This window comes from Zonotrichia albicollis, chromosome 18, assembly GCF_047830755.1.
Source record: "Zonotrichia albicollis isolate bZonAlb1 chromosome 18, bZonAlb1.hap1, whole genome shotgun sequence".
In the NCBI taxonomy this organism is placed as follows: domain Eukaryota; kingdom Metazoa; phylum Chordata; class Aves; order Passeriformes; family Passerellidae; genus Zonotrichia; species Zonotrichia albicollis.
Genome location: NC_133836.1, coordinates 11,779,298 through 11,795,261, shown reverse-complemented (window position 1 = coordinate 11,795,261; position 15,964 = coordinate 11,779,298). Strand labels below are relative to the sequence as shown.

At 42.3% G+C, this 15,964-nt stretch overlaps 1 protein-coding gene across 7 annotated transcripts in view; it reads left to right on the top strand.

The window, feature by feature from the left end:
- The window catches only part of CABIN1 (calcineurin binding protein 1), a 129,913-nt gene that overhangs the window by 99,949 nt on the left and 14,000 nt on the right, over positions 1 to 15,964 (top strand). For all 7 annotated transcript variants that reach the window (XM_074554602.1, XM_074554600.1, XM_074554598.1 and 4 more), the window contains exons 32-35: positions 457 to 553; positions 1,792 to 2,433; positions 2,842 to 2,916; positions 13,154 to 13,427. In XM_074554602.1, coding sequence (XP_074410703.1) covers positions 457 to 553; positions 1,792 to 2,433; positions 2,842 to 2,916; positions 13,154 to 13,427 — 1,088 coding nt within the window. The remainder of the gene's footprint in view (positions 1 to 456; positions 554 to 1,791; positions 2,434 to 2,841; positions 2,917 to 13,153; positions 13,428 to 15,964) is intronic.

Here is a 15,964-nt window from a genome sequence, read left to right as displayed (position 1 = left end):
AGTGCCAGCTGTGGCTCTGCTGCAGCAGGGATCCTGCACAAGGGGGGAGTTTTCCTCTGCAGCTCCAGGGCTGCTGCAGGTGGGCCTGGGCTCCCTCTGGCCATGCAGGGCAGCAGAAAGCTGCTCCTCTGGCAATGCAGGGGGCAAAGGCTGCTGTGCTGGGCCAGGCTCAGATTGGATCCAGGGAGGAATGCTTGGCTCCTCCCCTGGGCGGGGCATCTCCCCATGGGATGCTGGGATTGGATCAGCCCTGCAGGGACACTCAGTGGCCATGGACAGCAGAGATCTCCTGGGAGAGATAAAGAAAAAACTGCCCATGAACAGCAGAGAACTGCCCCAGCTCTGACAGATGGGGACAGAACACACAGCCCAGCTAAATCTTGCCATCCCTGGTTCTTGCTTTGGAGCACTGTGAGTTTTGGCAGCTGATTCCTTTCTCTCTCTCGCTGGGGACAGGAAGTACCTGCGTGATGCCGACCGCCAGGTGCTGGCCCAGCAAGCCTTCGTGCTCACAGTGAAGGTGCTGGAGGACACCCTCAACGATCTCACCCAGGTGAGGCAGCAGGGCACCCCATGGCTCTCATTTAGTGATTAGCTTTGGCAGTGTTCACTCTTTCCTTAGATCTCCTGAGATTCAAAGATTACATTTTTAAGCACTTACTCCCAATACCTTTTGTTTACTAGCCACTACACAGAAAAATTTCTTCCAGCATTGTTGATTTTTTGGTTTTGAATTTCAGTAACAAATACAGTTTGCAGTAAGAATTGCAAGATTGCAGTAAGTTTGGTCTGACTGTCCCTTAAACTTCAAATAATGGTAGATACATGTAATGTTCATGCTCTCCATTTTCAGGTGAGATCTGTAGGAAAATTCCTTTTAAAATGAACTAAGATTCCTCTTGCAAGACAAACCCAGACAGCTTGGACAGTCTACATGCCTAGACACTTTTCACTGCTAGTCCTTGACAGCACCACACTCATTATTACATATAATTCTAATCTAGATTTAGTTTTTAAAAGTTATACAGAAGCTAATCAGTTTCCAGGTTAAGGGATCTGGATATTGGAACTTTTCTTTGTTAATACATTCAAGGAAGAACTTGTTCCTAAGGGTTTTCGAAGTTAACAGACTATAGGTTTAACCAACTAAATAAAAACATGGTCAAGAACACTGGAACTCTGTATATTAAATAGTTTGCTCATAAATCTGGATGTAAGAGTTGTATCATTTTGAATTTTTGAAAGAAGAGATGATGTACTGAGGTTTTCTACCTTTGGAACTTCACCAAAGTAAAGGTACAAAAAGTAAAATACTACAGCAGGGTTTTGCCTACTTCTTGATCTATTAACAAGAAGGTTCTGTAAGAATAACAAAAGGAAAGAGTCTTAAACTTGAGCTTGATCTGGAGCTGCCAAAAGAAACAGATTTGGTTTTGATTTCAATATGTTAGAAGAAAAATTTGTGCAGTTAAAACCTTGGATTTCATTTAGTTGGATCCCTTAGCATGGACTGAAGTAGTGAGGGAAAATAAACATTGTGGCTTCAGTTCAGCCTGAGCTGTTGACACTTCTCTGTGGTTGTTTTCACTTATTAAAATACTTCTAATTGTAAGATTTGTGGCCTGGATTAATTAATATTGAGGAACAAATAAGAATTAACATAGAATAAATGCATTTTCTTCAGCAGAAGCAGTAATGAAAGATACTGGTCAATATTCATGATAGTCACAGCTGTGCTCAAATGCTTTTTGATTTCAATGATAACAGAGAAGGATGATTTCTTTTATTAAGGTTTCAGAAGATCAGGGTTCCAAGTCTTCTAGCCTTGCTTCAGGAAGGATGACAACAGACGTGTCCAACAAAAGCAGTGCAGAAGAGGGGAAAGATGTGCTCCCCAAAAAGGCAGCTCTGTCAGACGGAGCAGTGCATGGTGCTGAGAACGGAGTGAAGGAAGGCACCCAGGGACAGATTCCCCATGCTATGGACATATTGGAACAGGAGGACAGGAGTGACAAGGAGATTAAAGAGCTTCCTGGCCCTGGTTCAGCTGAGCCCATGGATCTGGATGGCTTTTCCAGTGACCCTGACAGAATTGATTCGTGCTGCAAGCGCGGCGAGCCGGAGCGGCTGCAGCCCGGCCGCAGCTCCAAGGACAGGGCTCCCGAGAGCAGGACTCCAGAACTTTCCTTGGAGGAGCTCAGCATCAGCTCAAAGCACCAGCAGCAGGCAGCTAAAGGAACAATTCCAGCAGCACCTACAGAAGAACCTGTCCAGAGGTCAAGCAGGAAGAGGAAATTACTTGAGGATGTGGAGTCTGGAAAAACACTTCTGCTCGATGCTTATCGAGTGTGGCAGCAGGGCCAGAAAGTCATGGCCTATGACCTGGGCAAAATTGAGAAGATCATGTCTGAAACATACATGCTGATTAAACAGGTATTGTGTGATTAATTGGCATTTGTCTATGTGGCCTCAGGTTTGGGGATATAACAGGAATTGCTGAACCAAGCCCTTTATCTGTTTGAAACCTTCCCAAAGAACCATTCCCTTGACAAGGCCATTGCTGGGGATAGGGAGTAGGACTCTCCATCTTTTAAAACTAAATTTCTGAAATGGGTTAAGAGCTGTAGTACCACTTACATGGTGTTTGTTCAGCTAAATGTTAGTTTGAATTGAGAGAGCTGAGTATTTATCTTTGGGGATGTGCTCCTGAATAATTTAAGGTCAGCATTTTGCTGTAGAACTGCTGCTTCCATGCTCGACATCCCCATTTCATCTCAATTTAATTAGATTTATAGATGAGCTAAGTAATTATGACTTCATTAGTTGTGGTTCTGTGTTCAGGTGGATGAAGAAGCAGCACTTGAACAGGCAGTCAAGTTTTGCCAGGTGCATATGGGAGCATCAGCACAGAAACAGGTAAGCTCTGAAACCTTTGAGTGCTGCTTTTGTGAGTCTGAACAGGCTCAAAATCTATTGCTGAGTGTCTGCAGCACCTGGAAATGCCTGCTTGCCTTGTGTTGGTGCCATCTGCATTAGTAGGAAGATCACCCCTTTGTCAGTGTCAGTGCTGCTGTTTATAGCAGGCTGGCAGGATTGTTTTCATGCCCAAAAGCTTTTGGGGAAACCCTAAACAATCTTCAAATTGAAATATTTATGGCATGCTACAATTTCCCTAATGTCCACATCATAGCCAGCATTTCATGGATGGTAATTACTTCTCTCTGCTCCCTAAGGGCTCCAACCTCATCAGCTCCTGCCTTGCTGGCATTGCACTCTGCTCTGAGATACCAGATAGATTTTCTTTAACTCTGTTAAAAACAAACTGTTACTCAGTTTGGTTTTAGCTTGTAGTTTCTGGGTTTACTCAGGAAACAATTATAATAGCTTTAAATGGATCATTATTTCTCAGTTCTTAATGTGAAATCAAGGCCAAGAAGAAAACTGGATGAATGACATATTTATTGGTGTTCATTTTGCAGCCCCAAACTATTTACTAGATTTGTATTTTCCTTAATTTTTGTTCAATTAAAATGTGCTTTTGTATGGTGCATCTTTTAGCAGAGTAATAGGAGAGGATGTAAGAGGAAAGGGAGGTTTTTCTCTTTATTAGGTTTTCCTGGAAGTGACTTTCTCCAATTTGTGCCCCTCAGGAAGTCAGTTAACATTGTTCCATTGAACTACAGAAATGAACAGAAATGTCAAGAGAGGTATTTAGTACAAGTGTTGGCTTGCTTGTATTCTGGTATTTCAGGTTTTAATTTTTTTTAATAAATAAATGTTAGCTCAGCATGGTAAACCTTTTTCAGTTTATTTTGGGGCAAAAATAGACATCATCACACTGTGATTTATGACTTCAAAATAAAAAGAATTTGCTAGAAAGCTTCTTTAAAAAGTAATGTCACTGTTGCTTTTTTGGATGTGTTCACCTTTTTAAAAAACACTCACCAAATTCTCCTTTACCAACCCAATTCCTTGCTGGGCTTTCTTGAAGCTTCTGGGAGCGTCACTGCCATTCCAGTTCTTCCAGCAGTCACCAGGTGAAACCATTCTCATATTTTGCTACTCAGGCATGTGGCAAAACATGAGAATGGTGAAAAACCTGCACACAAACTGATCCTGAGAGTAGACACAATAGGTGAGCTAGGATTTAGCAGCACTGGGAGCAATAAGATTTCCTGTTAAATCACTTGAAATAAAACATGCCCCTTCACATGCTGCACTTGGAAGCTTTCCCTTTTAGGAAGCAGCCCCAGCTAACGAGGTTATTACATCCTGCACTCTCATTTTGCTCTGCTCCTCGCAGCATCTTGCAGGCTGTGTGAAGCTGCTCCTCCAGCACTGTGAATTAGTGTGGAGACACAGGAATAGCCACTCTTGTAGACATCTGTCTGTTTTCAGCAGACTGAATCCTGTTTTATTTAAAATTGGCAAGTATTTGCCTTCTGTAAGCAAATGATGTCATGCTCAGAGCTGCTGCAGCAGGGGGAAATGCTTTGTTCCTGGATGGTTTGAGTGGGTTTGCAGGGCCTGTGGTTCTTCAGTCACTCAGCCCAAGAAATGGACAGTAAAAAAAGAAAAAAAAAAGGCACAAAATCCACCTTGATATGTGCCTTTCTCAGCTGGCTCTTGTATTTTAAAGTTGCAGGCATTATATGGTTTCTTTAGGAAAGTTTTCACTTGCTACTAAAATTAGGCATTACTTAAATTCTGCCTTTTCAACTTTCTTCCAGAGCAGTCAGAGATTCTAACCTAAATATTTAACAACAATGTTCAAACCTCTCCAGGCAAAGCAGGAAACAATAGAGCAGTCATGAGAGGAGCTGGACAAAGTGGGTCCTTGCACTTCTGGGAGCACATCTAATCTTTTTAATGGCTTGGCAAGGCTGTGACCCTTTGACTTGGTTTCAGAAATCCTCTCTGGTTCTTACGAGTGTTTGGAGCCAATGAGAGGCACATCACCTGCAAAATCAGCTAAAAACATGGCAAGTGGCTGAGAAAGAAGCTTTGAAGAAGGCAGAGAATTCAGAGGTACAAAACTCTGCCTGAAAAGTGCCAGTGCTCCTGTAGGACTGGAGAAATTGGAGTGATTTCCCTCAATTCCAGAAATTGATATAAAATTATGTTCTATGTAAGTTGCTGGGACATTTCTTTCAGTATTCAATATTAATATTTTTTTAGTGATATTTTAATCAACCTCAGCACAATTTGGTTCACAATTTACAGAGTGGTGATGCAACATTTTTAAGTGCTGTTGTGGAGAAAGGTATGGCCAAAAATAATTCCTCCAATTTTTCTCCTTTTCCCTTCAAATTCTGAAGTGTGAATAAGACTTTTGATACAACCTATCAAATGGGCTGAAATCCAGTGGTGGTGGCTGAATCTTTAGCAATCAAGTAACTAAAGTTACCCTGGAGATTAATTGACCTTCTGAGCAAGCAGCATTTTGAAGGTTTCTTGTTCTTTTCTTTGATTTTTCTGTCTGAGAATGTTATCTAAAAGATTTGCAGAGATCCTCAAAGCAGTCATCTCAGTTGCTCTGAGTTATATTTTTAGTCTTGCCAACTGTGATTTTCATATGAAATTAATGGTCCCTGGAAATGGAGTCCTTGTTGAGGGAGGAGGAAAGATTGAGGCAGGCTGGTTTGATTTTCAGTTAGCATTGTACTTCAATTCCTTGTCCTGAGCACCAGGGAGGGGACATGTTGGCAGAAAGCAGAGCTGAGCATTCCAGATAATTAGAGAATTCCTAATTAGCCCCTCCATTGACTGCTTAAAATTGCTTTTGGGAAATTCTTCATTTTATGCTGTTAAGGACATATTGACATGGGAAAGGTATTGCAGTACAAGGTAAGGATGGAGCTTTGTATTGCACAGAATATTCTGGAAATGCACATGGAGATACTTTAGTTTAAGAGCCCATCTGTCTTCTGTTTTCCTGCAATCTGAAAAGGTATTTTTATTACTGTGGACTTGATATTAAATTCCTTAGAACTAAAAGTACCCCTTTCACCAGTGCTGAAAGTCAAGACAGTTAAAACTCAGTGGTTGTGCGTTGGGATCTAATGTACCACTGATCCTGAGAACTGAATTTATATAAAACAAATACTTTCAAACATTGTAAAAATCAACATTGCACACAGGGCTGGATTTAACATCTCTAAAAATACAAGAGTGTTCAGAGGCAAAGTTCCAAAATGCCACTGAGCCTCTGCTCCTGGGCTGTGACCCCTGAGAGCTGGGACTCTGCAGAGAGCCCTGGTAACGGGTGGTGTTGTAGGAGCTGAAATTTCTATTGGCTCTTCAAGGTATAGTATATCATCCAAATGTCATGAGAAGGGGCTATTTCAACATTGCTGAGTTATTTAAGACTCACTGCTGCCTTAGCCAAAAAATCCTTGCTCTGGGACCAGCTCCATCCCTGAAGTGTCGGGGAGAGAAAGGAAATTTTCAAACTGCTCTTTGCTGCTCCATCTGCCAGGCCTTGAGCTCTCCCTGCTTGCTTCTGGCTGCCCAAATTCTCCCTTTCACCTTTTGCTTCACTCAGCTCCTCCTCAGGAGCACAACCATGGCCACCTTCCCTCCTGGCTGCTGCCAAGCTCCAGGTGCTTCCCCATTTCCCTGCCTCTACCTCCAGTCAAAACACATCAGCAGATTTCAGTGTCAGCTCTAATTAAGAGTGATGCTTCATGGAGCTACCAGCAGAATCAAAACAATGACTTTTATTACAAACACAATCAGGTTATGCAAATGAGCCTTTCATGCTCCTGGCAGCCTGCCAGGGTGATCCCTGATTTTGTAAAGTTTTGCTGCTTCTGTAATAGGAAAGTGTTGTTTTATATAGAAGTGTTGTCATATAAAGGTGCTGGTTTAGTTCTCTTCCTGCCCTTCTCTAGCTCAGAACAGGTAACTGAGGTCTTGTTTTCTCTTTCCACCAGTGTTTTACCCCTTCCCAAGGCTGATCAGTCTGAATCCACAACTTCATACTGCAGAATTTTTTGGGATCATTGGTGGGTTTGATCTGTTTTACCTTTTCCCAGGGCTGGTGATCAGTCTGAATCCACAGCCTCATACTGCAGAATTTCCTTGGGTTATTGGTGGGTTTGATCTGTTTTACCCTTTCCCAGGGCTGGTGATCAGTCTGAATCCACAGCCTCATGCTGCAGAATTTTCTGGGGTCATTGGTGGCTTTGCTGTGTGAGGGCTGTGCTGAACCCACCCACCAGAAGCTCAGATGGACTCTGGAGCATGGCTCTGGTGCTGGGACCTTTCAGGGAATGTGATATTTCACTTGGAACAGGAAAACATTTTCTGCTGTGAGTGAAGCTAGAGGGCACTCCCATGGATTTTTCCCCTTCTGCTGTGGAATGCAGTCAGCACTGCAGTGACATGGGCTCTCAGGCATTTTTCTTCAAGGAGAAAACTTGAGAGTGACTTGTTTGAACTGCCTTGGGTGTCTAGAGCGTTTTCTTCTCAAATTCTCACATTAAAAAAAACCCACAAAGCAACAAACCACCAAGCTGTTCTCTTCAGGAAACAGCTAAAAGCCTTCTGTAAAGGCACTTTGCTGGGAATGGGAGGAGATTAGGAGAATATTAAATAATTAGAAAATAATCATCTTCTACCTCATGTGTTTTCTCCCCCTTTTTGTTCCACCCACATGCTGCTAATTTTCATCTTTTCTTCCTGCACATCAAGACGTCAGAGACTGCTTACAGAAAAAGTTGTTTTTCCTGAGTTGTCTGTGTGCTTTATTAATGCAGCAAAGCTGACAAGAAAGGAGGGGGAAGGAGGAGGTGGGGATGGGGGGGACAAAAGGACGAGCTCTTTCATGGTCTCCTACCCAAGGGTGACCATTTTGCTCACTGTTGCATTTGCCAGTTGCCATGGCATCCCCCTCTCACTCTATCCTGGAGGTGTATTCTTGATATAATTAACAGCTCTCCTCCTTCTGTCTCCTGCAGAAAGCAATCATTAAGGGAACATGAAGGAAAGAAACGACACTTTTTATCTTTTGCTTTGGATATTCATGGTTTTCATCCTGCTACCTGGTCTCTCTTGGTCCAATAATGATGTTTTTGTGTATGGAAGTGTTGCTGTAATATGGCTGCAGGACATTGAGCCTCTGCTTGCATTTGTGTTAATGGGGGGGCTTAATTAGGCTAAAGTTCAATTTTATGTGTGTAAACCTTGGTTATTTTCTGTATATTAAGTGGTCTTGGGAAATACAAGGCTCTTCAGAATCCTGATCATGGATATTACTGCTATTTGTGATGCACCTAGAAGAAAACTTCCAAATGTTATTTATTTCAAATGCTGCTGTAGAGAGATTGAGGGGAAAAAAAAAGAATGGGCAGGCATAATTTAATTAAAACACAATATTGAGCAGGAATTGGGGTGGTAGTGCTGTGGAATGTGGCCAGCATATTCCTGTGTGACAGGGGATGTTGTGGTGTCCTTTTAAAAATAAACACCTTTGTGTGAGGTGGGTTCTGACTTCAGTCCCACTAGAGTGCTAAACTCAGGCATGGGAGTAATTGAAAAAAAAAAGAAATCACAAGAAAATGTTATGTAACAGTTGCAGTTCCAGCATCTTTCATTAGGAAACTTTTGTTGGGAAAGCTGTCACTTTCCCTTTCTGGAACATTTGCTTGTTAATTTTTCCCACAGCCACAGAGCAGTGAGCTCTCCCAAAAGCAGGAGTGGGAAGATTGCTGGAGGATTTCTTTGTTTTTCAAAATGTGTTTTTTAAAAACAGCAAATGTGGTAAAAACAGAGCCTTGGTCAGGTTCTCTGGTGTATGACTTCACAGGCTGCAAAGTAAATTTTTGCTCATGTTTTATCTTCATGCTGGATTTCTTTTAGCTGCTGCTCAAGTGCCTCTCTGGGAAACTGTAGGGAGCTATTTTTTCCAGTAACATCTGTGAAAAAAATTCTGCACTTTTGCTGATAATTTTATTGGTGAGAGGCTGTCCCAGTGCTGGATTTTCAGTATTTTCCTTACTTGTTTTTACATCAGCTTTCAACATGGGAAGGGTTTGTTGTGAGGCTGAATGAACTCTTTGAGGAGTGTGCTGAAATAGTCCAGGTTCTAACAAATAAAGATTGATTTTGTAACCTAAATCAGAAATAATCACAATTCACACAGGCATCCATCCTAGTTACTCATTTACATTTCAGCTTTTTACATTCTTCAAAATGAAAACAGTTTTTGCTAGGTTTTTTAAAGAGAATTAAGATAGTGGGCTCTTTGTGGAAGCAGTGGATCATCCATGACACCTCATTTGGATATTAATAATAAGCCTTAAATATTTCTTCTACCCACTTTGATATAGTAGTCAATACAAAAATAGTGCTGCAAACCCTTCAGTGCCTCATGTTTTTCAAAAATCTAGAAGAAAGTCCAGTCTTGACTAGAGGAACCTGTAATTACAATGAAAGACAGGAAGAAATCAGATAAGAGTTTTTTATCTGAATTCAGTTATATTCACATGTTCTGTAAGTAACTTTAAATGTTAGAAAATATTCTTTTCTTCTTGGTGACTGAAGGCACTCTGTGAGAGTGCTGGTAACAGAGGCACTGAGGGTGGTGAGGTGGATTGGAGAGGGGAAAAGGAGAAGTTCTGACTCACAACTGACTGAGATTTGGCTTAGCACCACAGCACAGCAAAATCTAAAACATAATCTTCTGATGAGAAACCACATAAAACACTGGTAAGGCTTTATGTCACTGCCTCTCCATTTCCTACTGTCTGTCTGTGGAAAACAATCTTTATTGTGCCTTGCTGGTGCTTTAGCAGCACAGATGGATGAACAAAAGGCTTCTGGTAAATGCAGGGCTGCTGTGGTGAGTTCCTCTGGGTTATTTCTCAGCTGGGTGTTCTCAGGTCCTGTTTTCCTGGAGATCTGCAGGATGATGAAATGTGGCCCCATGAGTGCTGGCCAGTGGGGTTGGTGACATTCCCTGAGCTGCCTGTTGTGGGCAGCATCACCTGCTGATCAGAGGTGTGGCATTCCTGCCCCTGCAGAACCCCAAAATCTGATCAAGAGCCTTTATTGTGATTCTTATAAAGAATCTTCATTGTGATGCTCATCTGGGCTTTGTGCCTCCAGCTTTGGATGGGCTGCAGCTCCTGGGTGCAGTACAAACACACAGAGCAGGTTTCAATCCCTTTTCTTAAGGCTCTGGGAGTTGCACAGTGCACAGTAACCAACAATGGGGTTTTTAGTGCTTGGCTCTGATTTTAAAGAGAGCTTTCTCCTTTTTCTTCCGCTCCCACCCCCTTTTTTGAAAAAAAAAAAACCAAAATCAGTGTAAGATTTTTTTGTTTTTCCTCCCAAAGTCTTTGTTTCACTGGATTGAAAAGAACCTGTCTGTTTACAGCAGCCTGAGACAACTCTTCACCAGTTCACATCTGGAAAATTCCCTGTAAAGTATAAACACAATAATGCTGGTGTTGCTTTCTTTTGTTTAAGGCTGCACTTTTTGACTACACATTGGAATTTTCAGTCATGGTTTTCCTGAATCAGAAACATCATGTTTCTTTCTTATTTTTGTATTTTTATTATTTTTTTGTAAATGAAATGTTTTTTTAAGCTTTATTATTTTTTTGTAAATAAAATGATCCTGAAGAACCTTGTATTCTCTGGAAGAAGAGCTGGGATGCTTCATCCTGGTGAGGAGAAGAATAATGGAGGATAAGGTTATGGAATTGTGATTTTCAGCAGAAAGGAAGGAACCAGCCAAGAGGCAGCAGTTAAACTTGCAGCAAGAGAAATTTGGATGAAATGATTGGAAACAAATGTTCACTGGGAAGGTGGTAAAACACTAGAAGGGGCCTGGAGAGGCTCTGGAATCTCCTTCCTTGGCAATATTGGGCTGGGCTGGCCTGGCCCCAGTGAGCTGGTGGAACTGGGAAGTTGGAGACCTCCAGAGGTCCCTTCCAGCAGCAATTATTCCATAGGCTCCACTCTCTCCAATCAGTTTTCATCTGAATGCCATCCAAATCCTGCTGAGTTACTTTCCACATGTCCTTTTTCTGGCTCTGCAAATAGCTGTGCATTTCTGCAGAGATCTGAGGTGCAGATCCATTTTTAACATCTATGTACCTAAGTAGTACCTTGCTGTGTTTCTCCAGAAAAAAATCTGGATACAATACAAGCCCAGAAATGTCAGCTTCTACATCACCCATTATGCAAGTTAATGAAGTGCATGGGTGTGAAGGGCTTTCCCTTTAAATCACAGCTGAAAACATTTCCTCAAGTGATCTCACTCCTAGCTTAAGGCTTGCTCCTGCAGTTCCATTTCCAGGTTTCTGTGATCCCATTTGTGTGTTGAGACCTTTAGTTTTGGCACTGATGCTTTCAGCACCAGAAACTTGCTGTTTTCAGAGGCACAACAGACCTTTTTTTGACCCAGTGTGGTAATTGTTGTGAATATAGCTGCTTTATGTTCTTTCTTTTTTTTTTTGTGTACACCTAGAATCTGGCAGGTTTTAATTGTATGCTTTTTAGAGATTGATTAATCAAGTTCAGGAACTTCAAAAATACATTCTGCCAATTACTTTTTTTAAAATGTACTTGTGTGCTCTCTACCTTTGAATTTTAAGTATGCATTTTCTCCACCTGAAAGCTCCTCTGTTCTCTCAGTGAAATTCTACTGACTTTTCTGGCTTTGTAATAAATCTTTGGTCATCTAGGACATTAGAGTCCAATTTGATTTTACATTTGACAGCTGAATCCTGTTTCTGTTTCAGACATTCTTACTCTTATCACCATGGTTAAAAATGAGGGATTTTTTCTTGTTAGAGGTATGAAGCAAACAATTAAACATTTGAGAATTCTATCTGACTGCATCTTTTATGGTCCAATAAATCTCCATTAAATGAAGACTGTAGAGAGTGTAAAATAAATGCTTTCTGTGGCCTCACAAGCAAGAATGCTTTATTTGATTACTGATAAAAGTTACAGAGAAGATATCCATTTTATGGGTACTTTTATTCCCTTCTTTGGTGAATTTATGTCCCATTTCTACCTTCTGTCTGTATAATAAATGACACTGCATTCAATTTTTAGCTTTGGAGAGGAGCACTGCTGCTGGTGCCTCTCTTGCTGAGATCTCCCTGAGCCTGCTTCAGCTGCACCTCAGTGCTGTCAGTTCTGCACTTGTCAGGAATTCGTGCTTTGGAGTTATGCTCATCTCTTATTTCACAAGCTAATACTTTTTCTATTTTCTCCATTTCTTCTCACATCATTCACTAAGAATTATTTCTTGTGATAATTTGCAAAGTCTCTTAAAGCAGTGCAGATCTGTTTTTTCAGGTCAAGCACTTGTCAATGTATTTTTAAATGAAAGAAATATGTTTCTGTTTACAGGAGATTGTAACTCATGCTTAATTACAGAGTTCAGGGAAGCATGCTATGTTGTGAGGGATGTGTTAAATTAAACTTTGTAAATGTGAATAAGTGTTCAAGTGCTAGTTTGATAAACAGACCATAAAGAACAGAAAAATAATCCATAAAGGAGAAAAGACTTCTTTGGAATAGTGATTGAGTCATTGTTCTATTATGAAAGACAACCCTAAAAGCAGCTCTGATCCATGCACAGTGGTGAGAGCACTGGGCATGGAAGGAAGGTGTCACAAGCGGCAAAAGGACTTTTTGCCGAAGTGACAGGGAAGCACACGAGGTTTCAGTGTGTTCCCAGGGGAAGCCTATGGAACAAGAAGGACTCCTCTCCTCTTCATGAACTGCAGTTTGAGTATACTAAAGTGTGGGGCCAAGGCTGGGCAGTTGGTGATTTGGGAGAATGTATCGGATTGGGAAAGTCAGGTAGTGGGGAGGAGGAAAGTGGTTTTTGTAAGGTTTTCAATTTTTTTTTTCTTTTCCTTATAGTTTTTCCCTATTTCCCTGTAGTTTAGGTAATAAAGTGTTCTTTATGTTTAAGCTAAAGCCTGTTTTGCTTATTCCTGGTCACATCTCACAGCAGACACCAGGGTGAGAGCATTTTCATGGGGGGCACTGGCTCTGTGCCAGGCTCAAACCATGACATATGTTCACTTTAAAGAGTGTTTTCTGTCCATGACAGGTGCTGTGTGCAGGTGGCACAGTCAGTGCCCTGCAGGGTTTTTCTCACTGCTGCCCCTTTTCCGTGCAGGCCCCGGGAGAGGCGCCCACAACCCCGAAGCACCCGAAGGACACCCGGGACAGCTTCTTCCCCGCAGCCCCGGCCACACTGCATCCCCCCCCAGGGAACGCAGACACTGTGACTCCTGAGAACCTCCTGAGACTGAGCGAGCTGCCCTCCAAACCCAAGCCAGCCTCTTCCTCTTCATCCTCCTCGTCCTCGGCGTGCTCGGTGCCGCCGGAGCCGCCGCGGGGCCCGGGCCTGGAGGCTGCCCCCAGCATGGGGGATGCTGCTGCTGCTCCCGGTAAGTCTGAGCCAGGGAGTGTCCAGTTTATCTCGGCTGTTTGAGGGGCCTGGAAGGCCCGGGGTGGCCTTGGGGCAGCCCGCGTGTCGAAGGACGAGAAGAGGCTTCAGTTCTTCTTTCTGGTTTTATGTTTATTAATTGTTTATCTAAAAGATGTTCTTTCAGCCGAACAAAGATCCGCTCAGCAGTCAGCCATGAGCACACTGTGCTGCCCTCCGGGGCAGGCACCTATCTTTATACCCATTGTGACGTATACAATATTTATCATTTTTCCCCAATACCATCTATTCTTATAACTCGGTGTACTCTCAGTACTAACCAATCCAAAGGTGCCACCGTGGCCAAAGAAGATGGAGGAGAAGAGGAACAGAAGGAGGACAGGACACACCCCAATTCCTCCATCTTACTCCTCCAAACCCCCCTGTACATAAATCTTAAACCCTGTTTCTCTATCTCTAATTAACTAATCCCTTCACCATTCACCCGGTGAAGCCCTCATCCTTGTCGTCTCCTGTGTAGGGTTAAAGTCCAGCTACCAGACACTTCTGGAACATTCCAGGAGTCCCGAGCCCCCCCCAGGGTCTCGGAGGCTCAGCACCTCAGGACTGAGATCTTGAGATCCGACAGGGAGCTCCTGCTGGGCCCTCTGATCACACTGCACACGCTGAGCTGGTGCCTGAGCTCTGCTGCTGTCCCCTTTCCTCATTGCTACACTGTCAAAGTGAGGGAGAGACCACCTTTGTTGTTTTTCGCATCTGACCCCGGTTTATTCATCAATCCAGCACTTTTTATAACAGTGTTAATTAAGTTCATGCATATTGCAAAATCTGAGCTCCCGATAGGCTGTAGAGAAAACTTCAGCTCCTCCTTTTGTTTACAATACCTGAAGTTTGTTTACTGAAACCAAGATCAGTGTTCTCACCATGATATGAAAGGTTCTAAAACCTTCATATCTGTTCTCAGACTGACTGTCTGCTCCCAGTAGCAGCCAAGGACAGAACGGTTTGAGAATCTTGTTGTTTATATAGAAGGTGGCTGAGAACCTTAATTATTTACAGGATCAAGCCTGGGAAAGGCTGCTTTTACAGCAGGCTTCTATATTTCTTTAAGGCATACTTGAACCAGGCTCTCCACACTACACCATGCTCAAAAACCAAGACAGGTTTGTGTCTTGGTCCTGGAGTGGATCTGTATAATCAATACATTAATTTATGGGATAGATTAAAAGAGTGCCCACTCTATGTAATTAGTATGTGAAATCATGAAATAACAGCCTGAAAATAGTCATCTCTTTTAGAGAATTGAAGCCTCTAGCAGCATTCAAATGAAAATTATTTTGTTTTCCTCAATGAGTTGAGGCTCCGTTTCTTCTAATATTTAAAAAGATTTAAGGTTTTTTTTAAGTGATTACAATTAAAATAAACTGGTGAGCAGCCTAAATCTGTCTTAGAAGTTCTTGATGAACATAATTAGCTGTGCAGCTCTCACTGCCCAGCATATGTGAGTGTGGAGATCCATAACACTGATGAACAAGATTCTGCATGGAAAGTTAGCTTATCATCACTATTATGTTTCACATTGCAGAAAAGAAGCATCTGACAGGACCAGAATGTTGGAATATGTTATTTATAGCGCTGGTGTGGTTATGTGCCAGGTTAGAGCACAGGAAAGGATTGAAGAAGCCAAAAAATGTTATTTATTCTATAGCATGATTGTGTGATTTGTGGATGACTGTATTATGTAATTGGTCCTATACAGTTTTCTAGATGAGGGAAGAATAGATGAGAATGCTGTCATTTGCTTTAGTGCTGGCATGGCAGGCTGGCTTGTTAGCAGACAGAAAATGTCAGTGCTGGGCAGTACTGATCCACTTTGGGCAGTGAAGTGAGACCAGAGCCAGTTTCAGACTTGCCCAGAGGGGTGGTGGGCAGTGTTTGTGGGGCACTGTGCACGTTGAGGTGGCACAGCACCTGCCATGGGCTGGGCTTTGGTGCAGCTTCAGCAGAAGCACTGTCTGAAAAAGCATCTGCTGCTGCCTGGGCTCACTCCATCTGTTTACAAGGCTGGGCCCAGCACTACTCACCAAATGCCTTAGACAAGGGGAGCCCAGATAAAGTTATGAATGAACCACATAGAGAACAGGTATTGTGGAAAGTGATGCATAAAGAATCAGTGCAGATAGTGTCCAGATCTGTGAGACAGGATGGTTTCTTAGTTTGGAATTGTGACTTTGTAAAGTTTTTGTCTTTATACTCCTGGTGTGTCATTTCTTTCCTTGTGTAATCAGCCTTGCTATTGGAATGCACACAGTCTGAATTCATCAGCAGTGAAGAGCAAGTTAGGGAGAAATAGCTTTTCCCAATTTGCTAATCTCTGAGCACAGAATAAAACTGAAATTTAACATCTTGTATCAGCAGTTATATTGTCTAATTTTCCTTTTCTGCAGTTCCAGGGAGAGATTGTCTTGGGAAGGGAAGAGAGAAAAGGGGAGTGATGAGGAAGGAATGGCTCAGTCTGTGTGTGAATTCCATTTGTTA